Here is a 26,418-nt window from a genome sequence, read left to right as displayed (position 1 = left end):
CTAGTCTCGCTCAGTGTATCTCCAACTGACCCTCAAGCATTCTCTTATACTTCCTGTTGATGAATCAACGGTCGAGATTAAGACCCTAATCAACGACTAAGATTAAAATAGACTTGATCTTCGTCTCTCAAAAGCTTCTCATCCTTATCTTTATTAATACCCATTAATATTTTTATTTTCCTAAGTTTAGACTTAGGAACTCATTAAAAATATTAACTATTTTAATAACTCTTCATGCGGATGGAATTTTCCAAAACGATTTCTCGGTCTTTGAGATCTCATGTGCTTTACCCTCTCCACCAATTTTCATGGCTAGAGCACATTCGATGCTACCCCAAATCAACACTCCCTCTTAGTGAGGAATGTGCTCTTGTAATACTCCACAACTGAGCATCACCCTAATCATCTGGCACCGGTACCTGTGCTGATGTTTGGCTTCCTGCCCAACATCCTCTGTACTACTGCCCATGGCTCTACCACTGCCAGTGCTACATCTGTACTGCAGCTCCCCCTGTATCCGTGCTGCTCTTGGTCATTTCTCCCAACACTGCATCTGCACTGCGACATCATACCCATTTCTGCTACTGAAATGGATTCTTATGATCCCCATCTTCTCCCTAAAATAAGCAAACTTTGTTCTTCCTAGGGCCTTGGTAAGGATGTTTGCCACCTATTCTCCTGTAGGAGTGTAACTCAACTATACAACTCTTCGTTGGACACAGTCTCTGACAAAGTGACACTGAATATCAATGTGCTTTGACCGATCATGAAATATTAGATTCTCAAAGAGCTTGATGCAACTCTGTTTATCACACATGATCTTGGTCGCTTCCATCCTTCTTATGAATAGGTTAACAGTAGTTTTCTAGGCCATATGGCTTCACACGAAGCTGTGCTAGTGGCCATATATTCTGCTTCAGCTAAGCTCAAAGCTACGGATTTTTGTTTCCTACTGCACCAGGAGGTCATTCCCGATCCAATGTTGAAATAGTACCCAGAGGTACTTTTCTGATCCACTGAACTTCCAACCCAATCTGCATCAGTAAACCCACTCAATTTGATATCCTTACTTTTGGTGTACAAGATTCCATAATCGACTGTTCCCTATAAATATATGAGAACATTTTTGGCTGCTACCCAATGAGTCCTCTTTGGTTCCACCATGAACTGACTGAGGTTGTTAACAGCATAACAAATGTCTGGCTTGGTATTGACCAGATACATTAGGGACCCTATGAGTTGCCTGTATAAGGTGGGATCAACATCTTTGTCTTCTGATGCATCAATTTCTTCGAGTTGGTGATCATTGGATGTTAAAATTTGGGTACTAGGGGACAAGTGGTTCCTTAAGGCTTTGAACTTTGGCCTAGGGAAAAGTGTCCAAATTTATTTTTTACTTTTTTCCTAAAGTGACTTTATAAGTGGTAAAGTCAATTTAATTTAATAGTGACTTTATAAGTGGTAAAGTTACATTCTAATTTAAAAGTGACTTTATAAGTGGTAAAGTTACATCCTAATTTAAAGTTGACTTTATTAAAGTCAATGAAGAATTAGAAAGTGAAAAAGTGACTATGGAAATAAAAGGCTAAGTGGGCCTTTATTTAAGTGGGTGAGTTAAAAAATAGAAAGTGAGAATTAAATGCACATTTATTCTCATCCCTAGATCTAAATGAATCTCAACCATTAGATCTTAGGGTAACCCAAAAGGTCATTTAGAGAATAAAAGGAGAAGAGAAGAGGAAAAGATCAATTCATTCTTTCATGAGCATTTGAGAGAAAGAGAAGAGAGAGCAAGGAGAAAATTTCTGAGTAGTGAGGAAGTGAAGGAGAGTAGCAAGAATACATTTCTGCAAATCTGGACAACATCATTTATTAGCGCGCATCCCAAGGCAAAACCGTATAGTAGGAGAAAGGCACAAAAATTGAGGAAGAGGGATAGCACAAAAATCGAGGAAGAGGGACAACACAAAAATTGAGGAAGAGGGACAGCATCAAGGGCACGAATTTCGAGGCAGTCATACTACTGAAATATGTACAGTCTGTATAGCAAGTTCTGGGGCACATTTTTCGAGGCATGCCGTACAACATTTAATGTTGTTTTATTGTTGTAAAAATTTCTGTTTTGGCTGTTTACTGATTGGCACAATTTTCGAGGTGGATTTCAAGCACGAAAATCTAGATAAGTTGTAATTTGTGGTTGCTGGAATTTTTACTATGTATTTCAGTTTCTCTGTAAAAGCATTTTTAGAAATAAAGAAGAGCTCTCAAACTGGTTTTTCCCAAGAGTTGTAGGGGGGTTTTCCAGGGTCACATTGACCAAAATTCATTGTGTTATTTTCTGTGTGTGGCTGTCATAATTTTGCTGTGTTTTATTTCTGCAATTTCAGCAGTTGTGAAATCTCTAATTTTGTGTTTTCAGAAAATACTGTCATTTCCAGATTTTAGAATTTTTTATCATGTTTTGATTTAAACTAAATGCATGGAGTGATAAGGAAAACTGATAACTGGAGTGGGAGTTGAAATTCTTCATGGTATCAGAGCTTGGTTGGCTGAAGAGTGCAGTTTGGGACAATAAAGTGAAAATTACAAGAAGCTGATTTTTACACAGAAAACATAAATTTTCACCACAGATTTGAAAATTTCAGTTTGGTAGGACAGTGAAAAATGTCTTTGGGTTTGATAGTTGAAGACAGGTTGGATGGGCAGAACAACTACAGCGCATGGAAGGAGAGAATCCAGAGCATCTTTGAGGAAGCAGAAGTATGGGGCATTATGGTAAATACCACACAGAACCTAGTAGTAGTACCTACTGACCCTGTACAGTTGGCATAGTTTAACAAAAAGAATGCTAAGGCAAAAAGATTGATTCTGGAAGGAATCAAAGACCATGTCATTCCTCATGTGAGAGGAAAGACTTATGCACATGAGATGTGGATAGCCTTGACCAGTCTTTACCAGAGCTGAATTGAAAACAAAAAAATGGTCCTAAAGGAGAAACTGAAGGCCATTAAAATGGCTAAGACTGATAGTGCTACAGCATACCTCATAAAGATCACTTCAGTGAGAGATGAGTTGGCAGCCATAGGTGAGATCGTTGCACCGACTGAGTTGTTGAGGATTGGTTTGAATGGTCTTCCCAAGACTTTGGGAGAATTTTGTGGATGGCATTGTTGCACGGGAAAACCTTCTCGATTGGGAGAGGTTGTGGGATGATTGCATTCCGAATGAGATCAGAAAGAACCATCTCGGAGCAGCCAAACAGGTGGAGGAGGATTACAATGTGGCATAGTTAGCAAGAGGCAAGAAGGGCAGAGCAAAGAAGCAAGCTTCCAACAGTGGAGGCAAAGGCAAATGTAAAGGCAAGCAGCAAAACAAGGAGAAGGACTATTCCAAAGTCAAATGTTGGAATTGTCAAAAGTTGGGACACTATGCTGTTGTGTGTCCGGAGAAGAAGAACAAGAAAGGGAAAGACAAACCCATGGCAGCTTCTGCAGATATAGAGAGCTTCTCAGAGAGCTTTGACTGGGAGTTTGGGTTCATAGCTTGTGAGGCCACTAGTGCAGGATCACCTGTCGTACAGGTTCAGAGGGAGTTTGCATTCCCTGCTACTAGCAGAGCATCTTCTAGCATTTGGTATGTTGACAGTGGCGCTTCCCACTATATGACAAGAGTCAGAGAGTACTTCTCAGAGCTTTCAGAGGGTGATACTGATATGGAGGTAGTACTTGGTGATGACAGCATTGTTAGAGCAGTCGGTGTGGGGACATTGACATTTGATAGGGGACCCAAACCTCCCTTGAAATTGTCAGATGTTCTATATGTGCCTGGAATGAAGAAGAACTTGATATCCGTCTCAGCACTTGAGGACATAGGGTATGATGTGTTGTTTAGGAGAGGGAAGGTGCTTATATATCCTAGGGGAACTCCAGCTACCTTAGCTAGAGATATTGGTGTGCGACATGCCAAGGTGTACAAGTTCTCATTCTAGCCCCTATTGGCATTAAGTAGCAGCACCCGAGACAGGATCGACAACAGATCTAGCAGTTCAGAGTTGTGTGAGATTTGGCACCGCAGGATGGGGCACATGTATCATGGGGCCTTGAGTACATTACGGGAGATCACCACTAGTGTGCCGGTTTTCAGTTCTGATCACCTTGATGTATGCAGAGGATGTGCTATGGGGAAGTTTGACAGATCCCCTTTTCCCAGCAGTGACAGCAGAGCGACCAGGATCCTTGACTTGATTCATACCGATGTGAGTGGTTGGATGTCTCATGTATCCTTGAGTGGCTATGAGTACTATGTTTTATTCATTGATGACCACTCCAGGAAGACCTGGATTTATTTCTTGAAGACCAAGAGTGAGGTCTTCAAGCAGTTTCAAGAGTTCAAAGCTCTTGTGGAGACCCAGACAGGTAGGAAGATCAAGGTCCTCAGGTCAGACAATGGAGGGGAGTATACCCTTGGTGAGTTTGTTGATTTTTGTGCTGAGGCAGACATTAGAAGGGAGTTCACAGTTCCTTACTACCCCTAGCAGAATGGGGTTGCGGAGAGGAAGAACAGATCCATTGCAGGGGCTGCCAAAGCCATGCTTCATGATCAGGGGTTACCTTTATTTTTGTGGGCAGAGGCCTGCAACATTGTTGTGTACTTGTAGAACAAGAATCCACGTCGTGCCTTTGGGGAATGTGACTCTGGAGGAGACTTTTTCTGGGAAGAAGGCTGATGTTGGGCACTTTCGTATCTTTGGGTGCCTTACATATTCCTATGTCCCCAAGGAGAACAGGACCAAGCTAGAGCCCACTGCAGACAAGGGCATCTTTGCGGGTTATAGCGAGACCTCGAAAGCTTATTGGATTTATATTCCTGCGTAGAGGAAAGTGGTTGTCAGGCGGGATGTGAAGTTCAAGGAGGAGAGAGCTTTCAGAAGGTCATGGGAGTTAGAGTATCCAGAGTCACCAGACCCTCAGGAGTAGCTGAGTCAGTCACAGGGATCCAGTGGTTAGGGATCAGGAGGTACATCAATTACAGTGTTAGGTTCATCAGTGAGTAGTGGCTCTCAGAGTCAGGTGGGTGGTTCTTCGAGCAGCATGCAAGGTAGTCCGCAGAGCTTTTCACAGGGTAGTCCACTAATGGACAGTTCGCATGGTACTTCAGCATCTACAAGCACAAGTTCAGGCATGAGGACAGTTGACAGGCCTTCATGAGTTCATGCTTCTGATGATGATGAGGATTCTTTCACTCCGGTGGGAGAAGTATGCTCAGGGAAGGGGAAGCCCAAGTGTCTTCAAGATACCTTGCACGAGGCCACATCAGTTGCTCGGCCAAAGAGACATGTTAGAGAGAGTAAACCACCTGAGTAGTTCTGTAATTACATGGCATTGGTAACAAGCATTGTTGACTCCGAGCCTTCTAGTTATGAGGAGGCAGCCAGCCAGCAGGTCTGGAGAGAGGCCATGATGGAGGAGTATTCTTCTATTATGAAGAACGATGTTTGGGAGGTAGTGCCGAGGCCTGAAGGTAAATCAGTTGTTACTTCCAGATGGCTCTACAAGATAAAGCATGTTGCAGATGGCAGCATCGAGAAGTTCAAGGCTCGATTTGTGGCAAGAGGGTTCTCACAGGTAGAGGGAGTTGACTATGAGGAGACCTTTGCTCCCGTAGCTCGGTATACATCTATTCGCTCCATTATATCGATTGCAGCAGAGATGCGTTAGAAGATCCACCAGATGGATATGAAGACCACATTTCTCAATGGCTTCATTCAGGAGGAGGTTTATATTGAGCAGCCGCAGGGCTTTGAGGTGCATGGGAAGGAGTCCCATGTATGCAGATTGAAAAAGGCACTTTATGGCTTGAAGCAAGCTCCTAGAGCTTGGTACTCTAGGATTGATACATACTTGCAGCAGTTGGGTTTCACAAAGAGTGAGATTGATCCGAACCTATACTTCATTGTGGTGGGTGAGGAGCCTCTCATTCTGGTGTTGTATGTTGATGACTTGATCATCACTGGTGCAAAGAGACTCATTGAGGGCTACAAGAGAGATCTTGCTTCAGAGTTTGAGATGAAGGATATCGGCTTGATGCATTATTTTCTGGGATTGGAGGTGTGGCAGGAGGAGGGGCATTTCTTCATGGGACAAGGGAAGTACATTGTGGATATTCTTAGCATATTTCACATGGAGGACTGCAAACCCATGTCTACACCTATGATCACTAATTGGAAGAAGCTTCACGCTTCTGATTCTGAGTTGGTGGATCCTACTCTATACAGACAGTTGATTGGTTGTTTGATGTATTTGGTCAACACTCGACCCGATATATGTTTTGCAGTTAACACTATGAGTCAGTTCATGTGTGAGCCCATGATAGTGCACTAGGTGGCTGCAAAACACATTCTTCGTTACTTGCAGGGGACTGTGATTTTGGTTTGGATTATAGACAAGGTGATGGAGTGAGACTAGCAGGGTACACAGATTCAGATTGGGCAGGTTGTGCTTTAGATAGGAAGAGTACTTCCGGGTGTTGTTTTGGGTTGGGTTCGGTAGTTGTGTCGTGGATCATCTGGAAACAACAGTCAGTTAGATTGAGCTCAGCTGAGGTAGAGTATATGGCTGCTAGTTTGGCTAGTTGTGAGGCCATATGGCTTCGCAAGATGTTGTTTGGTCTATTTGGTCAGTGATTGAGACCTTCAGTAATTTACTGTGATAATCAAAGTTGCATAAAACTCACAGAGAATCCAGTTTTTCATGACAAGTCAAAGCATATTGAGATCAAGTATCACTTCATTAGAGACTATGTCCAAAAGGGAGTTGTCAAGCTTGAGTACATTTCCACAAATGAGCAGGTAGCGGACATTTTCACCAAAGCCTTACCACGGGGCAAGCATGTCTACTTCAGAGACAAGATGGGAGTGGTGAGGAACACTTTCCTCGGTAAGAGGGAGTATTAAAATTTGGGTACCAGAGGACAAGTGGTTCCCTGAGGCTTTGATCTTTGGCCTAGGGAAAAGTGTCCAAATTTATTTTTTACTTTTTTCCAAAAGTGACTTTATAAGTGGTAAAGTCAATTTAATTTAAAAGTGACTTTATAAGTGGTAAAGTTACATTCTAATTTAAAAGTGACTTTATAAGTGGTAAAGTTACATTCTAATTTAAAGGTGACTTTATTAAAGTCAATGAAGAATTAGAAAGTGAAAAAGTGACTATGGAAATAAAAGGCTAAGTGGGTCTTTATTTAAGTGGGTGAGTTAAAAAATAGAAAGTGAGAATTAAATGCACATTTATTCTCATTCCTAGATCTAAATGAATCTTAGCCATTAGATCTTAGAGTAACCCAAAAGGTCTTTTAGAGAATAAAAGGAGAAGAGAAGAGGAAAAGATCAATTCATTCTTTCATGAGCATTTGAGAGAAAGAGAAGAGAGAGCAAGAAGAAAATTTCTAAGCAGTGAGGAAGTGAAAGAGAGCAGCAAGAATACATTTCAGCAAATCTAGACAGCAACATTTATTGGCACACATCCAAAGGCAAAACCATATAGCAAGAGAAAGGCACAGAAGTTGAGGAAGAGAGACATTAGCAAGGGGACAAATTTTGAGGCAGATTTGGGTACGAATTTCGAGGTAGTTGTACTGCTGAAATCCGTATGGTCCATACAGCAAGTTCTGGGCACATTTTTCGAGGTAGGCCATACAACATTTAATGTTGTTTTATTGCTGTAAAAATTTATGTTTTGGCTATTTGCTGATTGGCACGATTTTCGAGGTGGAGTTCAAGCACGAAAATTGAGATAAGTTGTAATTTGTGGTTGATGAAATTTTTATTGTGTATTTCAGTTTCTCTGTAAAAGCGTTTTCAGAAATAAAGAAGAGCTCTCAAACTGGTTTTCCCCAAGAGTTGTAGGGGGTTTTTCCAGGGTCACATTGACCAAAAATCACTGTGTTATTTTATGTGTGTGGCTATCATAATTTTGCTATGTTTTATTTCTGCAATTTCAACAGTTATGAAATCTCTAAATTTGTGTTTTCAAAAAATATTGTCATTTCCAGATTTTAGAATTTTTTATCATGCTTGGATTTAAAACTAAATGCATGGAGTGATAAAGAAAACTGATAACTAGAGTGGGGGTTGAAATTCGTCATTGGAGTAGCCATCGGCCTACAGTCCTGTATCCTGAATCTCTTCAGGATCTCTGTAGCATATCTCCTTTGTCCAAGGAAGATTTTATCCTTCTACTGCCAAACTTCCAACCCTAGGAAATAATGCATTTGTCCCAAATCCTTCATGTCAAACTTTGTGGCCAGATTCTTCTTGCAGTCCTCGATGAGCCTAGATGAACCTATCAGAAAGAGATCATCCACATATAATACTAGTATTAGAGGCTCACCTTCTACAACCAGTTAGTAGAGATTGGGATCAACATCACTCTTGACGAACCCCATTTTCTGCAAGTAGCCATCAATTCGACCATACCATGCTCTAGGCGCCTGTTTGAGCCCATACAAGGCTTTCTTCAATTTGCATGCATGAGACTTCTTCTCACGTGTCTCAAAGCCTTCCTGCTGTTCAATGTATACTTCCTCTTCTATTACTCTGTTCAAGAATGTCGTTTTGACATCCATCTGATGAATCTCCCATCCCATCTGAGCTGCAAGAGATATCGTGTTTCTAATAGTTGTATACTTGGATACTGGGGCGAAAGTCTCTTCGTAGTCAATTCCGTCCTTCTGAGCATACCCCTTAGCCACAAACCTGGCTTTGTATTTTTCCACACTGCCGTCTGCAGCGTATTTAATCTTGTAGATCCATCTAGAACCTACCACTGATCTGTCTTGAGGAGTAGGCACTACTTCCCAGACATCATTCACGATTATAGAGTTGTATTCCTCTACGATCGCATCCATCCAAACTCGATGTTGAGTGGCCTCTTGAAAACTGGAAGGCTCCCCATCCTGAGCTACTAATGCCTGATATCTATTTGGCTATTTTTGCTCCCTTTTATTGTTTCTTGGTGCACCGATGAAATCTTCTGCATCCCGCAAAATTTGTCGAATTTCCTGGCTCGTTCTTCCTATCGTAGCAGGTGCCTCTGTTAGCTCCTCCTCTTCCTGTGATTCTTCCTGTTTTGAGGAAGAATTCTTGGCTTTCATTGGTTGAAGTGGCTTGACCAACAACTCATCTTTTGACTGCTCCTCGGAAGGCATTTCTCGAGGTTTTCTGAAAGCCCTATCTTGCATGAACTTCACATATCGTCGAACTACTACCTTCCTGCTCCCTGGAAGATAGATTTTATATGCCTTATCATTCTCGCTATATCCCACTAGATATCCTTTCTCTGCAGTTTGATCTAACTTCTTCCTTTTCTCTTCAGGTATATGACAATATGCTAAACTCCCAAATATCCTAAAATGGCCGACTTCAGGCTTCTTCCCGGTGAAGACTTTCTTTGGAGTAATCTTGCCTAATGCCCTATGAGGAGTTCTATTTTGGACATAGACTGTCGTGTTGCATGTGTATGCCCACAGGAATTTTGGCATATCCTGATCATACATCATGGCCCTAGCTGCTTCCACGATAGTCTTGTTCTTCCTTTCTGCTACTCCATTATGCTCTGGATTGTAAGGAGCTGTCCACTCTCTTCCGATGCCCTCCTTAGCGCAAAAATCAGTGAAGTCCTTATCGACATATTCTCCACCAATATCTGAGTGAAAAACTTTTATTTTCTTCCTTGTCAGATTCTCCACCAAAGCCTTGAACTCTTTGAATCGACAGAAAACCTCGTCCTTGGTTTTCAGAAAATAAATCCAAGTTTTCCTGGAGTGGTCATCATTGAAGGTGACGAAGTATTCGGCACCACTAAGAGATTTAGTGGACGTTGGTCTGCAGATATCTAAGTGTATCAATCCTAGTACACTCTTGGCCCTGTTTTTACTTCTAGGAAATGTTTGTTTGGCATACTTGCCCAGAGCACATCCTCAGCATACATCATCTCGTTCTGTACTAAGATCTGGAATTCCTGTTACAGTTTTCTTGAGAATTCTTAGAGCCCCATGGTGCAAATGTCCCATTCTTCTGTGCCATAGTTCATTCAAATCCTTGTCTCCATTACTGCCTATCGGTGCCATTGGTGATTCTAGATGTAACCTATACAACCTATTACTTCTGATTCTGATTTGCACTTTTTTTTCCAGCTTGGATGTTTGACATATACTTTTTCCTTAATGAAGAAAACATCATAGCACTTGCCTTGAAGTTAAGATATAGAAAGTAAGTTGATCCTGAGTCCTGAAGAACTATAGTACCCTTCCCTACTGGAGTACACTTTGCCTTATTCCCCATGGTGATCTGAAAATTCATCCTTTCCTCCTGATAATCTGAGAAACATTCCCGTATTCCTGTCATATTCCAAGAGGCTCCATTGTCTATATACCATACCTCTAATGATGCAAAGCTTGTCACACAAGCAACTTCTTCTTCCAATCTGGAAGCCAGCTTAGAGAAATCGAAATTACTATCTCTTGTGCAATTTTCTGAAAATATGCGCGAGTCTCCTGACAGAGATGCCTCTGCATCATGATCTTGACCCATACTTGATTTCCCTTGCTGTCTCTGATTACTCGCTGTGATACCATGTGAAAATTCTATTACTGCAACAACTACTTTATTTTACCTACTTATTTTCCAATAAGTTATTTACGAAATCTCTTCAGTAAATATTAAAATAAATTCTACTGCAGATATCACACCATAATACAGAAACAAATACATGCACAAGAATCAAACACATCAACACAGATATTTTTGGCTATTTGTCACCGAAAAAACCCAATGCGGGAAAATCGGTGCAGCAGAGGAGGATTTTACTATTAAGCTTTTCTTGAGTACAACTAGGGTGCCAAACTGGCTCACCCAACAGAGATAAACCCTCGGGCACCTCCACTAGGCTCAGCGTCTGTCCAGCTAGCCGCTGCGCAGCTCCTAGATCCTCTGCGTCAGCATCTACCTCATTGCGTCAATGCTTGGCCTCTCTGCATCACCCACGTAGGCCCTCCAGTGACTGCGCAGTCCAACTGCCTCTGCGTCTGCCTCTCTGAACTATGCGTTGGTCCTCCGACACTATCCCTGCCTCTCTATTACGTACTCGGTACCTCTTGCTGCAATCTAGACCTCTAGTTCGAATTTCTTAGCAAGCCTCACTCCAGAAATCGAACTGACTGGTCTCCCTCAGTGTATCTCCAACTGACCCTCAAGCCTGCTCTTGTACTTTTCCTGTTGATGAATCAACGACCAAGATTAAGTCCCTAATCAACGACTAAGAATAAAATAGACTTGATCTTCATCTCTTACAAGCTTCTCAACCTTATCTTTATTAATACCCATTAATATTTTTATTTTTCTAAGTTTATACTTAGGAACTCATTAAAAATGTTAATTATTTTAATAACTCTTCATCTGGATGGAATTTTCCAAAACGATTTTTGGGTCTTGGAGATCTCATGTGCTTTAGCCTCTCCACGAATTTTCATGGTTAGAGCACATCCAATGCTACCCCAAATCAACAGTTTCTGCATATTATTTAAAATTGTGAAGGTTGCAGTTATATTTACTTCGATATTTATAGTAGAACACAGTAAATAACTTGCATGGATTAATAAGTAGAAGTAATATCAGTTTGCTATAGTAGTGATTTTGGGATTCTCAAATTTTCACATGGTATCAGAGCGTAAGTGAAGCAAGGGAGCAGACCGGAAGAGCCAACGTCGAAGAGGAGGGAGATTGAAGTGATCCATAGCCAACAGATTGAATCCCCAGAGGGATTGCACAATCCAAGCCAGGAGAGCAAGATTTTCGTGGAAGATCTCTCTCTGAGTGATTCAACAAAGAGATAATATTTCCAAATCAATACTAGTCAGCGACAGAGGGAGTAGCGCAGCAAAAGCTTCAGTTCAGAGCAGTTTTTGGTGAGACAGTTTTTTGCAGCAGCTGTTGGGGCAAAAAAACGTCAGAAGAGAGAAGGAGACACTATTTTGAGGGATTTCTTTATCAGAAGACTTCCAACCAAGAAGTCCAAATTCTTATTTGCTGAATAGCTATAGAGAGGAGTAGATCTACTAATTCTAGCAGGGAGTGTGTAGGCCAGCCCAGCAGCAGTGCAGAGGAGAGAGGAGGCAGTTCGACATTTTGTTGGTAGAGATGGCAGCTAATGGGCTGAGAGATCAAGATCGGTTGGATGGAGCATCCAACTATGTGATCTGGAAGGCTAGGATATCATGCCTTCTGGATGAGCATGATATGAACATGTACATTGATAGTGTGGTCGCTGTACCTGGTGATGCAGATCCACTCAAAAAGTACAAGGCTGAGATGGCGAAGGCCAAGCGGTTGATCCTCGATGGAGTGAGGGATCACGTTGTATGTCACATTGCTGGCAAAGGGACAACCAAAGAGATGTGGGATGCCTTGGCTACGCTATATCAAGGATCTTCCGTGCAACGGAAGATGTACTTGGAGGAGAACTTGAGATTAGCTAGGGTGGAGAAAGGGGAACGCATTGATCCATTCTTGTCAAACTTCAGGAAGTCTGAGATCAGTTGGCAGTTGTAGGATCAACACCTCAACTTACAGAGATGGTGAGGTTGGCTCTGAATTCAATTTCAGAGGAATGGCAAGTGTTTGTCCAGAGTATCTTGGGTAGAGAGAAATTACCAGATTAGGAAGGAATGTGGGCCGCTCTTCAGTAGGAAGAGATGAGGCGAGACTTAGTCAAGTGCAAATTTGATGTCAGTAGCAACAGTGGGATGAAGCCCAAGGAGGAGGAAGAGAATGCAACCTTTGCATATAAGGGGCAGCAGGAGCAGCATAGAAAGAAGAAGGATGTCTCAAAGATCAAATGTTTCCGGTGTGGTGAACTTGGTCACTACACTACATAATGTCCTCTCAAGAAGAAGGACAAGGATGCGAAACATGATCCGCAGGCTACAACCACAAAGATCGAGGAAGAGGAGTTTTCCATGATTGCCCAGATACCTCCAGGGGAGAGGTGGGGTCATCTAGTATTGTAGTTCATGTTGAAGTTTCTAAGTTTACTTAGTTAGAAACCCTCCATGCACTTTATTGGATTTATTCCTACCTACTTGTTATTTTACGCAACAAGTTATTTACAATGTAAATATTGAAAAATAAACACTAGTGCATGCTCAACATATTACAGATTAGCAACTAAAGGAAACAGAAACAATCACACCATATGACACCATTATTTTTGGACCAATGTCCCCAATAAAAACCCAATGTGGGAAAACCGGTGCAGCTATCTGAGGGTTTTCTTATTAAGCAATATCAGAGTACAATCTGGGTGCCGAAACTGGCCTACCCAACAGAGAATTTCTTGGCAGTAATACCTCTCAGTTTGAGACAAATCTCCTGGCTGAAGCACCGGATAATCCTTCTGGCAGCTCCTCAACACCAATCTGCCCCAAAAACCCCAGCGTCAGCCTTTTCTGGACTGCGTCAGCCCCTCTCTACCTAGCGTTGGCCCTGCATCACCCGGATGGGTCTGCGTCAACCTTAGGAGGCCCTGCGTCAACCAGCTGGCCCTCTACGTCAGCAACGCTGGCCTCTCTGAGGCTCTGCGCAGCTCCCGGCTGCCTCTGCATGGCCCTGCATCAACCCTGGCTGGCTTTGCGTAACACTCCTCGACTACTGCGCTGCTCTCCCAGCACTATCTCTACCTCTCTGTCTCTCTATACTCAATGCCCCTCAACTACAACTCCCGATCACTAATTCTATCTCTCTTAGCAAAGCCCACTCTAGAGAATAGAATGACTGATCACTCTGGTGTCTTCTCCAAGTGACCCTCAAGCCTCCTCTTATACTTTTCTTGTTGACATATCAACGACCGAGATTGAGTCCCTAATCAATGGCTAAGATTAGATCTAGCTTGATCCATGTCTTTTGGACCATTCAAACACAGTTTCATATTAATGCACATTAATATTTTATTTTCCTAAGTTTAGACTTAGGGACTCCATTAAAAATATTAATTATTTTAATATCTCCTGAACTGTTTAGAATCTGCCCAAACCCTTTTTGGGTATTGGAGATCTCATGTGCCCCAACCTCTCCACCAAATTTTGTGGCTAGAGCACATCCGATACTACTCCAAATCAACACTCCCTCTTAGCGAGGACTGTGCTCTAGCAATACTCCTCACTGAGTATTACTCTGATCATCCGGCATCGGTACCTGTGTTGATGCTAGGCCTGCTGCCCACCATCTTCTGCACTGTTGTCTCCTATACTGCTGCCCATGGTTCTGCCACTGCCATTGTTGCATCTGTACGACAACTCCCTCTGCATTTGTGCTGCTGCTGGTCCTTTCTCCCAGCACTGCATCCGCATTGCACCTCCTCTCATCATGTTGCATGGTGCTGCCCACTGCTGCACTGTAAGTCAGTTACTGAGAAGTAAGTAACTGATCTCCCAACTCTGACCTCTCTGTTGGGCTAGAGACACCCACTGATGCTGAAGCTCCCTCTACTGCTGACAAATGCTTCCTCTCTGACATCTGCACTGCTGCAACAACTCTCTGCATCTTGCACCGTTGCACACCTCTCGTTGCCATCCTGCACTAGTGCAACACTCCCGTGCCTCTCGCACTGTTGCAGCCTGCTAGCCTCGCGCTGTCCTGTGACTCCTGCACTGTAGCTCTCTCTGTCGTTCCATCCGCATCCATCTCTACACAACTCAACCAGTCCTGCTACTCCTCTTCGGGGCTCCTGTAGCAAGGTCTAATCCAAGAGGCTGGGTACCTCGATGATGCTGCCCCTCATCGCCTGTAGTCCGCCTGACTACAACTCTATGTCTCCCCACATTTTCTCCAGTGGTGCATGTGCACTCATGGCATAGTCATCGTCTGTCAAAACTTCCTTCTCTGACCGTGCTGGCTCTGCCTTAGTCTCGGAAGACGCTCCCTCACTCTTCTTCCTTGGACACTGGGTCACATAATGACCCAGCTCCCCACAGTGGAAGCACTTGATCTTGGAGAGATCCTTCTTCTTCTGCTTTTCCTGCTTTCCCTCAGAAGCTAGGGCAACATCGTCCTCCTCCTGTTTGACTTTGATCCCCTTGCTGTTGCTATCCGTCTTCGACTGTCGTCTGATCTCTTCTTGGCGAAGAGCCGCCCACGTCTCGTCCCAAGGTGGGAGAGTCCCTCTTCCCAGCATACTCTGGACAAATACCTCCTAGTCTTCTGAGACAACATTCAGGGTTGTCCTCACCATCAACTCCTGATTTGGTGTGGCCCCTATAGCAGTCAACTGATCTCGGATCTCATTCAGTCCTCTGAGGAAGGTGTCAATCAGTTCTCCCTTCTTCATCTGATACGACTTCCACTGATTCTCAAGTAGCATTCTTCTCTGCATAGAAGTATGATGGTACAATTTCTTGAGAGCCTTCCACATCTCATATGTCGTTTCCTTCTTGACAATGTGTGGTACTACATGATCCTTGACACCTTCAAGGGTGATGCTCTTGGCCCTCACCATTGCCTCCTCGTACTTGTCGTTATCATTTGGGTTGACTGGGATAGCTATTACCCTCAAGGCGAAGTTCTTGACACGATTTCTGTCAAGTACGGATAAGATTTTGGCCTTTCAGACTGCGAAGTTCGACACTCCGTCCAGTCTATCTTGGTCTCTTACTCCGTGTAGTGCCATGATAATGTTCTACTTCCCTCCTGGAAGTTCTCTATTCGATCCCTCCGAGTCTCTACTTCCCATCTGGAAGTTCTCTTCTGGACTCCCTTTGAGTTCCAATTTCCCTCTTGGAAATCCTTCTGCCGCTGTCAAGATGCCCCCTACTCTGATCGTCTTGTGCAACTGCACCACTGATCCGAGTTCCTCGGCTAGAAACCCTTGGCAACAACTCCCTCCTCTTGGCCTTGCTCTGTCAGGTACTGTTCTGACTATAGTACCTCACCAGCTCCACTCTGCGATATTCCCACAGCCTTCTAAAACCCAGCAACTTGAAGGTGAGAGCTCCTAGGCTCTGCGCAATCTCGGCACCAGCAACTCAGCTTCCTCAGCCAACTGCGTCAGCCCTCCCAGCTTCTGCGTGAGGCTCCCTTTGTGTTCCTTAGCCTCTGCGCTGCCTCTTCCTAGCTCACCCTTGATGATGCAGGCACTACGTCACCCTTCCCTATTGCTACTCCGCTAGAAACAGCTTCTGTCACCTCGGGACAACGATTTTCTGCTGCTATTGCTTCGCTCGGCTGATGCTCTTAGTCCTCCTGTGATCTGCAATCACGCTCTGATACCATGTTGAAGTTTCTATGTTTACTTAGTTAGAAACCCTCCATGCATTTTATCTGATTTATTCCTACCTACTTGTTATTTTACTCAACAAGTTATTTACAATGTAAATATTGAAAAATAAACACTAGTGCATGCTCAACATATTACAGATCAACAACTAAAGGAAACAGAAACAATCACACCATATGACACCATTATTTTTGGACCAATGTCCCCAGAAAAAACCCAATGTGGGAAAACCGGTGCAGCTATCTGAGGGTTTTCTTATTAAGCAATATCAGAGTACAATCTGGGTGCCGAAACTGGCCTACCCAACAGTGAATTTCCTTGGCAGTAATACCTCTCAGTTTGAGACAAATCTCCTGGCTAAAACCCCAGGTAATCCTTCCGGCAGCTCCTCAGCACCAATCCGCCCCAGAAACCCCAGCGTGAGCCTTTTATGGATTGCGTCAGCCCCTCTCTGCCCAGCACTGGCCCTGCATCACCCCGGATGGGTCTGCGTCAGTCTTAGGAGGCCCTGCGTCAGCCCTCTGGCCCTCTACGTCAGCAACATTGGCCTCTCTGAGGCTCTATGCAGCTCCCGGCTGCCTCTGCGTGGCCCTGTGTTAGCCCTGGCTGGCTCTGCGTCACACTCCTCGGCTACTGCGTTGCTCTCCCGGCACTATCTCTGCCTCTCTGTCTCTCTGTACTCAATTCCCCAAAGCTACAACTCCCAATCACTAATTCTATCTCTCTTAGCAAACTACGCTCTAGAGAATAGAATCACTGATCACTCTGGTGTCTTCTCCAAGTGACCCTCAAGCCTCCTCTTATACTTTTCCTGTTGACATATCAACGACCGAGATTAAGTCCCGAATCAACGGCTAAGATTAGATTTGGCTTGATCCATGTCTTTTGGACCATTCTAACACAGTTTCATATCAATACACATTAATATTTTATTTACCCTTAGTTTAGACTTAGGGACTCCATTAAAAATATTAATTATTTTAATATCTCCTAAACTGTTTAGAATCTGCTCAAACTCTTTCTGGGTATTGGAGATCTCATGTGCCCCAACCTCTCCACCAAATTTCGTGGCTAGAGCACATCCGATGCTACCCCAAATCAATAGTTCGAAAGAACTACAGATGGGCAGGAACCTTGAGGAGTCCACCTATTGGATCAATACCTTGCTACGAGAGCCCATATTAGAAGTAGCAGGATGGACCGGGTCAGTTGGTGCAGAGGAGTCTCAAAGTGCCAGTTGCAGTGGTTAGGATCTGAGCAGCGCAATGCTAGTCTTGGCAGCAGTGCAAGTGGCACAGAGCAGAGTTAGCAGCAGCGTAGTGGCTTCAGTGACAGTGTCGAGACTAGCAGCAGTCAGAACTCTAGCAACATATGCATCATACTGAACACCTGTTCAGTAATTTTGGATGCTTTTCCATTGCTGATGCAGTAGCAACAACAGTTGGAGAAGGTTGTAGTGCAAATGCAACATTGGCAGTGGCAGGGCTAACAACATCATGTATGCAACATTTTCGCAGTAGTTGGTGGGCAGTGATGTCAGACATTAGCAGCGAAGAGGGAGATGTTATAGAGTCAGAGTGATGCTTCAACAAGTTCCATTACTAGAGCACATTCCTCGCTAAGAGGTAGTGTTGATTTCTGGTAGCATCGGATGTGCTCTAAGCCTCAAAATTTGCAAGGAGGCTTGGACACATGTATTCCAGAATACAAGAAATCGTTTTGGGAAATTCCACCCGAAGACAGTTTTATTAAAATAATTAATTATTTTTAATGGAGGCCTAAGTCTAAAATTAGGAAATTAAAATAATTAAAGGGTATTAATTAAACTGGGGATGAAACTTCTAGAAGAAGACTAGGATCAAGCCAAAATGATCTGAGCCATTGATTAGAATGTAATCTGGGATGTTGGTTACTCAACGAGAAGATTATAAGAAGAGGCTCGATGGGCATTTGGAAAACACATCGAGTAGGAGATCAAGAGATCGATTTCTGAAGAGAGCAGCGCATCAGTTGTTGGAGAAGTGATCGAGCGGATTTCTTGCAGTGAGGGGTAGAGATAGTTTTCAGTTGGAGAATTTCCTGATCCGGGGATACATCTTAGAGAACGTAGAGAGAGATCCAGAGGAGGCAGCATAGAGCCACACTGGGCAGCGTAGGGCCATGCAGAGGCAGCGCATAGCTTGAGAGGATATCTAAAATTTGCTGAAGAATCAAGTTCCAGAGCCATAAGCCGGGTTGTGAGACCGGGAGAGCTGCAAGTTGAAGTTCTAGAGGAAAATCGATCAGCCAAAGGAGTGACACAGTCCCCAGAAGCTGTGACGCAGAGTAGCGCAGTGATTGTGCAGAAACTGCATAGAGGCAGCTAGGGGCTAACCATTCAGTGGTTGGATCAGTGTTAGATCGCTAGTGATAGTGTGAGGTATATATCACTCATCTTTTTGTCATTCAAATTCTCTATATTGGATAGCTAGTAAGGCATCCAAAGATTCTATTTAGAAATTACTGCTTAATAATACAAAACCTCAGCTGTTGCACCAATTTTCCTGCATTGGGTTTTTTCAGGGACATTGGTCCAAAAATAACTGTCACTTGTGTGTTATTTATTTCTTGCTCAAATTCTTGTTTCTGCATATTATTTAAAATTGTGAAGGCTACAGTTGTATTTATTTCGATATTTACAGTAGAACACAATAAATAACTTGCATGGATTAATAAGTATGAGAAGTAATATCAGTTTGCTGCAGTAGTGATTAGGGGATTTTCGAATTTTCACACAAATGACATCTGGGGGCACACAAGTGTCCTCATGTGTCTCCAAACAAATCGAAAATGCTTGTAGGTTGCCCTCAAGGGATAGGATCATGGTGTAGGTGATGCCACATCATTGTGGAAGTCCTGGATCATCTGCCAAGTGTATGGTGTAGATCTGGGGCTGACTGGGCATGATGGATCAAGTGCATCCTCCTCATCTATTAGGTGAACCATGAGCAATCTTTGATTGGTTGTGGGGGTCCATTGAGTGTACTCTGCTGCTGTGGAGGCCCATGGCTCTCAACTCTCACCCTACATGTGCCAATGCAATCCTTTGGAGGATTAAGACCCCGTATAGGGAGACCAAACCCCAAATGGAAACCATCTGCAATCCTGCATAAGATCCAATGTGTCCCCTAGCCTTCCAATAAAACAAGTCATTAGAGAAATCGAGTAAATGAGCTTACTTAACCATGGAACACAGGTGGGGACTTCATAATGGCTTGGTCTTGACTCTTCCATAATGGGCTTCCGAATGTGTCAATGTCTCTTAAAATCCTAATGGAGTTAACCAAGTGTCCTATTAGGTGGTTTCTACCTCTAAAGGGGATAAATAGTCAAGGTACAACCGTTAAAATGTGGTGGCATGTGACAAATAGGTGGATGAAGTAGGGAATGAGAAGGGGCAGCACTTGGTCACATGCTGGGGTACAAGGGTAGTTAATAAGAGGGAAGCCCACACTTGGGTTTATAATGTGTAGGAGGGAGCAATCGTAGTACATGAGGTGACCCGACCTTGATTTGTCCACCCTTCTTTATATGCCTTTTTCCTTTTTATGATTTTCTTTGATTAATTGCTCGGAGCTCAAGGGGTTAGAGCATGATGTGTAAGATATAGCAGTGGAATCTCGTTTTTCAGGTGGGGCGGTTCATCGCCCACTAGGGGTTGGGACAATCATGGATTCCTATATGAAAAAGGCTCATAGAACCTGTAGGAACTAGGGTGATGGCCATGATGATGGGGTAGAGCTCATGTATTGGCTTTTGCCAACGTGCTAAATGTTTTTGTCCCAGCCATCTTCTGCATTTTGTGGTACTCTTCTTGTTGAATGTGGCCATATATGCTTTTAACTTTCTTTTCGGCTGCATCAACCTCTAAGTTTCATTCCAGGCCATGACCCAAGGTGTGGGCAAGGGGAAGGGGCAAGCTTACCCTATGTGGACCGATGGAGGCATGTGGACCCAGGTGGGAAATATGATGAATGGGGCTGCAATGAATGGAAAGAGGGTAATATAAGCGGATAAAGGAGCGGGAACATGCAACCAAAATCGGAGTTTCACGTGAAATACCATCCCTGGAACCAAATGGTCAATAAAAGAGATCCCACAGGACTAGAATCGAAGGTTAATTCCTAAAAGGGGTCTAGTGGATAGAAGCACAGACGTAGCCCATTCTTTCCGCCGAATCCTCCCATTAATCCATGCCTAGAAGTGTCCATAATAAGCAAATTACAAAATTCAATTTCAAAGTGACAAGGCATACCTTTAGATTCGGGAGGCCCACCTTCAAACATACGATCATAGCAGATGGGTGAGGGACCACATGGCTAGCTCAGGTGGCGGAGAAATGGCACTATGAGCTAGCTGATGGATGCAAGGGGCTGCTGGCTTCCGGCTGAGGACTATCTTGGAGAAAAAGTTTCTCCTATGGATATTACCCACAAAATGGTGGTTAACAGGGTGTACACCTCAGGGGACAGCACTTCCTTTGCTAGGGTTTTTTTTCCAGCCTCAAACCACCATATATTCATGCTCTTTAATATTAGCCCTAAAAGGTTAATCTCATATTTGTGAAAGTTGACTTAAAGCTTCAAGTTCATTATCACAGAACGATTGCTTATTAGAAGAGATTATTGTAAGAGAGTGAGAAGTGACTTTCATTAATTTTCCACATCGATTGTGGGAAAGTTGGAATGCAGATAATCCTAGCATGCTACAACCAAAATATTTTTCATTAAAAATCAGCTCTAAATTGCTGCAAATTTTGAGTTGAGTTAGACATTTAATTACAAATTATAGAGACATGTGCTTTATGCTATATTGTGCACAATAACTGAAATGAATGGTGCTAACTGGACAAGGTGATGGAAGTGAATTTGGTGCAGTGAATTGGTTTCATACTTTTGGGCCTCTTGTATCTAATATTCTCAGTTTATTGAGACTTAAATAAATAGTGACTTTGATAGAAGTGCCTGCTGCTTCCCTCTAAATGTGCAGGAGAAGCTGTATATGTAAATGACATTCCTTCACCAGCGAATTGCTTGTATGGGGCATTTGTTTACAGTGGAAAGGCATTGGCATCAGTTAATAAGGTTGATGTACAACTTGCATTAGATTCTACAGGAGTTGTTGCCTATATATCAGTCAGTGATATCCCAAAAGAAGGAATAAATGTGGGTGCTGAATCTTTCTTTGGCACAGAAGTTCTATTTGCTGAGGATATTGTGGAATGTGTTGGCCAACCATTAGGTCTCATGGTAATTATCATCCTGTAAAGACTTGTGCAATTGTGAATATTACTTCCACCTGTATATGCAGGATAGAGATATTATTTTTTATGCTCTTGTTTTATGAGTAGGTCACCACAATTCCTAGCCTACTGTTTGTTCTATCTATTCGCATCTTTAGAGTCTTTGAAGTTTGAACTTGGTTTCTGGGAATACTTTTATCTGATTTACAGTGTTTATTTTCTTTAGCTCAACCTTTTTGGTTCATTTGATTAGGTTGCAAATACTTGGCATGATGCTAGAAGAGCAGCTGATAAAGTGAAGGTACAGTATAATTGTGAGATGTTAGGCGCTCCCATACTGTCTGTGGAAGATGCAGTAGCAAAAGAAAGTTATTTTCAAGTTCTTGAAGGGTTGTCTCCCATGCCAGTAGGGGATTTTGCAAAAGGAATGTCAGAAGCACATTGTAGAATTGAATCTACTGAGGTGACTTTTCCAATTTCAAATCTAAGACCATTTCAGTGCTTTTTACTGTTCCTTGCTACTGTAGTGTTCAAAATCTAATAAAAGAATGTTAAGATTTACATTGGGATGCCAAGTGCAGGTTCTTGATAAGTATGAGAATATACTTTTAGAAATTTATCTTACTAAGATGGTGATCACAACAGGTCAGGATGGGTTCTCAATATTATTTCTATTTAGAGACTCAGACTGCACTTGCTATACCAGATGAAGATCAGTGTATAGTAGTCTACAGTTCATGCCAGATTCCCAGCATGTTACATAACTGTGTTGCAAAATGTCTTGGTCTTCCTCTCCATAACGTACGTGTTATAACCAGAAGAGTAGGTGGTGGATTTGGTGGAAAGGCTACCAGGTCTATACAAGTAAGTTCTTTCAATTAAAGTTTCACTTCATGTTTTGTTTGACATTATTTTTTTGGGAAACACTTCTTAAATAATCTTTTTGGCTAAGCTGTGGTGTCATGATGACTGTATCTATACCATCAAAATCACCCAGTTCTTGCACCTGACCTCATCTGCACCCACTTGAGGGGGTTTGAAACTGGGTCCCCACTTTAATACAAGCCTGATTACACCGCTGCTTGCTGCTAGACAACACTCCCATGGGCTATCTACCTTTATACTTGTGTGTTTCAATGTTTTCTTTTAGGTGAAAGTTTAAACTTTTGTGTCATTGCATTCATGCACAAGCAGGTTAATGCTCATACTCTTATATTGCAGCAGTTGTGAGTTTTCCTCTTACAAAATATTTTAAATTCTCCTTAAATACCATGAATAGTAGACATGGGAAAGGCAAAAAGAGGATGGTATTAGCAAATATCACATGCAAAATAGTTCAAGACTCTATTTGTTTCATTCACGATGGACCTTTTTTCAGCACTCAAATTCAAAGTTACCTTTTGACCTAGAGTTATGTCTTTGTATCATTACCATAATGGAACTTTTTTAAACATAAACAACAAGAAAGGATTTTATTACATTAACAAAGACTACATTGCCTCAGCTATTTTTTCTGCAGAGAAAAATCATAATTTTTGTTTAAAAGAACAAAATTACATTCTTCAAAATGCTGAAATAGCATTCAAACAGCTTGTGGATGAAAGCTAAAAATCTCTCAGAAATGAAATCAACCTACACCACAGGGAGTAGACAGTCGGAGTCCTGTAATATAACACCTCATAGAAAATAGCCCTAAATTTGCACCAGATCTTGATTATCCAGTTTATATGACCACACTGTATGGTCTTAATAACAAAGGAACATCATCAAACATTGCTGTCTTATCAGAATCATCTATTGATAAACCCATAATTATGCCATATTCTAGATCCATCAAATGTATGGCGGTCTAGTAAAGATGCTCAATCATGAAAAGGAGGATGACGATATCCAGAACTCTGGCCCTACCTGAGCTCAATCATGAAAAGGAGGATGATAATATCCAGAACTCTGGCCCTACCTGTCTTCATGGATAAACCACTTATCTTGTGACATTTGAGTCCCTTCTTTTGATAGTGCATCAACAATAGAGTTCCTTTCTCTGTGAATGAGTAAAAGATATATCAGTAAATGTAAAGCAATATTCATGGATCTCATCGAATAAATGCAACAATAAATTTAGACAATTTTGTTCTTCCCTGCTACCTATCTGATTAGCAGAGTCACTAAGCTTCTGGCAAACCTGTTGGATGGGCACACACAGGGTAGGGACCCACCATCAACTCGTCCCAAGCCCCCACTATTTAATCCAACAATATTCGAAATGGTAAAGGGAGGAGTCCCAATTGAAACCTCAATCAACTCCAAATAAGACCTGTGTCTTAGATGGGGTCAAAGTAAGGTGGAGGTCGTAACTTCCGGGACTATCTAGGTGTCCCTGGGTATAACTGTGCAGCTAAAAACTAAACAGCAGATTAAATGACACCAAATAATAGAAAGTTTATCGTGAGACTAGTCGATTTTGGTGTATAGAAATTATCTTAACCAAATATATTATTAGTTTACTGCTTGTACAGTTGGTTTAGGACATATGAGTCAAAATAACTTGCTGTCCTGTAAAATCAGACTCTAAAAGTCTGCTTAAAACACAGACAATAACCTATTAGGCCCAAATTAGCCACCTAATGAGTGCCAAATGAGATGTCAAATGAGTGCGGAAGTTAGAGCATGTCAAATGAGTCTTTAGAAATTAGAACCGACTTGCCAATCTGTAATAGCAGGAAAAATCAATTTCCAGCAAACTGGAAATTGCTCTTTCTGAGAACTAAGAGTATATCCCTTTAAGCCAAATGCATAAATAATTTCCAGATTTAAGATATGATTTATTTATGGCTGAAAACTTAAATATTTGACTCTCAAAATGTAAAAATAAACAAGCATAGAGCAATAGAGTCATGAAATAATACTTTAGTAAGGTACTTACCTGTTTGGAAACATGAAGTCTTTGACTTTTGTTGCTGATTTATGAAGGTACAACCAGCAAATAAGTTCACATCTGCAAAATATAGATTAGATACAAGTGTAAGATATATCCAAATAAACCACGTATCTATCCTAGCAACAAACTCAAAGTTTCCAAGTTTTAACTTGCTAATAAGATGAAATCAGTTAGATCCAGCAAGAAAAATAGTATTAATCTAATGCTGAAAAATAAAAAGTTATAGAATTTTTGTAAATAAGAATGGTCTTTTGGTTATACCTTATGCCAAGATTACCTCACTTTGCTGGGGAGTGAAACTCACAACTTCTTAATGTTAGTTTCTATAGCATCGGATGTGTTCTAGGCTCTAGCCACAACATTTGGTGGAGAGGCTAGAATACATGAGATCTCCAAAACCCATAAATTGTTTCTGGAAATTCCAACTAGAGATGACTTAATTAGATTATTAACCAATTTTTTAAATATTTCCTAAGTCTAAACTTAGCAAAACTGGTTAATTAATCAGAATTAATTAAGTCAAGGTGAAAATTCTCTAAAAACTCACACGGATCGATCCAGAAATGATCTGAGCCATTGAATAAGATTTAATCTTGGTCATTGGAGTCCCAATAGGAAGATATAAGAAGGGATCGATGTGGTGATGGAGAAAACACCAGAGACACTTGGAGAACTTGATTTTCCAGAGTAGTAGCAATCAGTGGCCTGAGAGTTCGAGCTTCAGTGAGGAAGCAAAGTTAGTGAGGGGTAGAGACAGTGATCTGGAGGAAGTTTTCTAGATCCGGAGAGGTAGCAGCAAGAGGCCTAGTTATTCCCAGTGAGGTAGGGGAGAGTACTGCGCAGTTGCTTCAGAAAAACAATTCGATTTAGCTGGAGGAAAAATCGATTTAGCTTCCAGAGGACGAGAAAGTCTTTCAGAGGGTCGGAGAATGAATTTCCTTAGCAGAGACAAGCAAAACAACTTCGTCAGAGGTAGTTTCAGGCTTATATGTCCAAGGGTTTGCGCAGAGGGTCCAGGAGGACAAATTTTCTAAAGGGAAGTTGTGTCGGGGTTGCTTGTGGAAGAAGGGAAATTCCCTTAAATAATTTTGGCCAGATTTTCTTGGTTTTTGGATTGCCAGTTGGGCATCCATAGATTGTACTCAGATTTCATTGCTGCTTAATAAAATAAAACCCTCATCTGCTGCACCGGTTTTCCCATGTTGGGTTTTTTCTGGGGACTTTTGTTCAAAAATAACGGTGTCATTTTTATTGTGTGTGAGAGTATTTTCTCAGTTTCTAGCACTATTATTTCCGCAGTATTTTACTTGTGAAGGTTGCAGTGTGATTTATTCAGTATTTGCCGTAGCAAATAAATTGTTAAAATTAATTAACAATTAGAAGAATAATTTCTAGTTGTTGCAGTAAGATTTCAGTTTTAGAATTTTCACATGGTATCAAAGCATGAGTGATCAGTCGGGAAGCTTAGAAGTGAAAGAGGGAATTTCGCTGTTTAGAGGGAGCAACAAGCTGAAATTCTTAGAGGCAGCGTAGTGCTCAGACAGGCAGGCTGAATCACTGGGACATGAATTTGATTTTTTGATGCAGGGTTGCAGAAAAGCCAGGTTGCTCGGGTTAGTGATTCTAGCAGTCAGAGGGAGCATCAACAACTTAGTTTTTCGCTGAGAAGATTCCTTGGTTGGACACAGAGGGTTTTGCTACAGTTGCAGTAGCAGAATCTGCGTTGGGTGGAAGAGAAAAGCACACACAGTAGAGGGAAAATTTCTCTCAGGGAACTTTGAGTCTAGAAGTTCAATATTTCTAGGCAGATTAGTCGTAGAAGCTAGCAGATTTGCGCATTCCAGGAGGAAGTGCAAGCAGTAGCTAAGCAAAGGGAAAGA

At 42.1% G+C, this 26,418-nt stretch overlaps 1 protein-coding gene and 1 long non-coding RNA gene across 3 annotated transcripts in view; one reads left to right on the top strand and one right to left on the bottom strand.

The window, feature by feature from the left end:
• Positions 1 to 26,418, top strand: part of LOC149233608 (indole-3-acetaldehyde oxidase-like) — a 355,169-nt gene that overhangs the window by 134,751 nt on the left and 194,000 nt on the right. For both annotated transcript variants that reach the window (XM_089379808.1, XM_089379809.1), the window contains exons 3-5: positions 21,348 to 21,607; positions 21,854 to 22,063; positions 22,246 to 22,464. In XM_089379808.1, the coding sequence (XP_089235934.1) occupies positions 21,348 to 21,607; positions 21,854 to 22,063; positions 22,246 to 22,464 (689 nt within the window). The remainder of the gene's footprint in view (positions 1 to 21,347; positions 21,608 to 21,853; positions 22,064 to 22,245; positions 22,465 to 26,418) is intronic.
• The window catches only part of LOC149233609 (uncharacterized), a 196,762-nt gene continuing 193,688 nt past the window's right edge, over positions 23,345 to 26,418 (bottom strand). The window contains exons 2-3 of the long non-coding RNA XR_016248240.1: positions 24,524 to 24,595; positions 23,345 to 23,641 (exon numbers count right to left, since the gene is read on the bottom strand). This is a non-coding gene — a long non-coding RNA (uncharacterized LOC149233609). The remainder of the gene's footprint in view (positions 23,642 to 24,523; positions 24,596 to 26,418) is intronic.

The sequence above is a fragment of the Pinus tabuliformis genome, chromosome J, assembly GCF_031772625.1.
Source record: "Pinus tabuliformis cultivar Carrire ecotype Pingquan chromosome J, CPIR1, whole genome shotgun sequence".
Taxonomy (NCBI): domain Eukaryota; kingdom Viridiplantae; phylum Streptophyta; class Pinopsida; order Pinales; family Pinaceae; genus Pinus; species Pinus tabuliformis.
The sequence above is the reverse complement of the archived record's forward strand: the minus strand, read 5'-3'. Positions and strand labels throughout refer to the sequence as shown.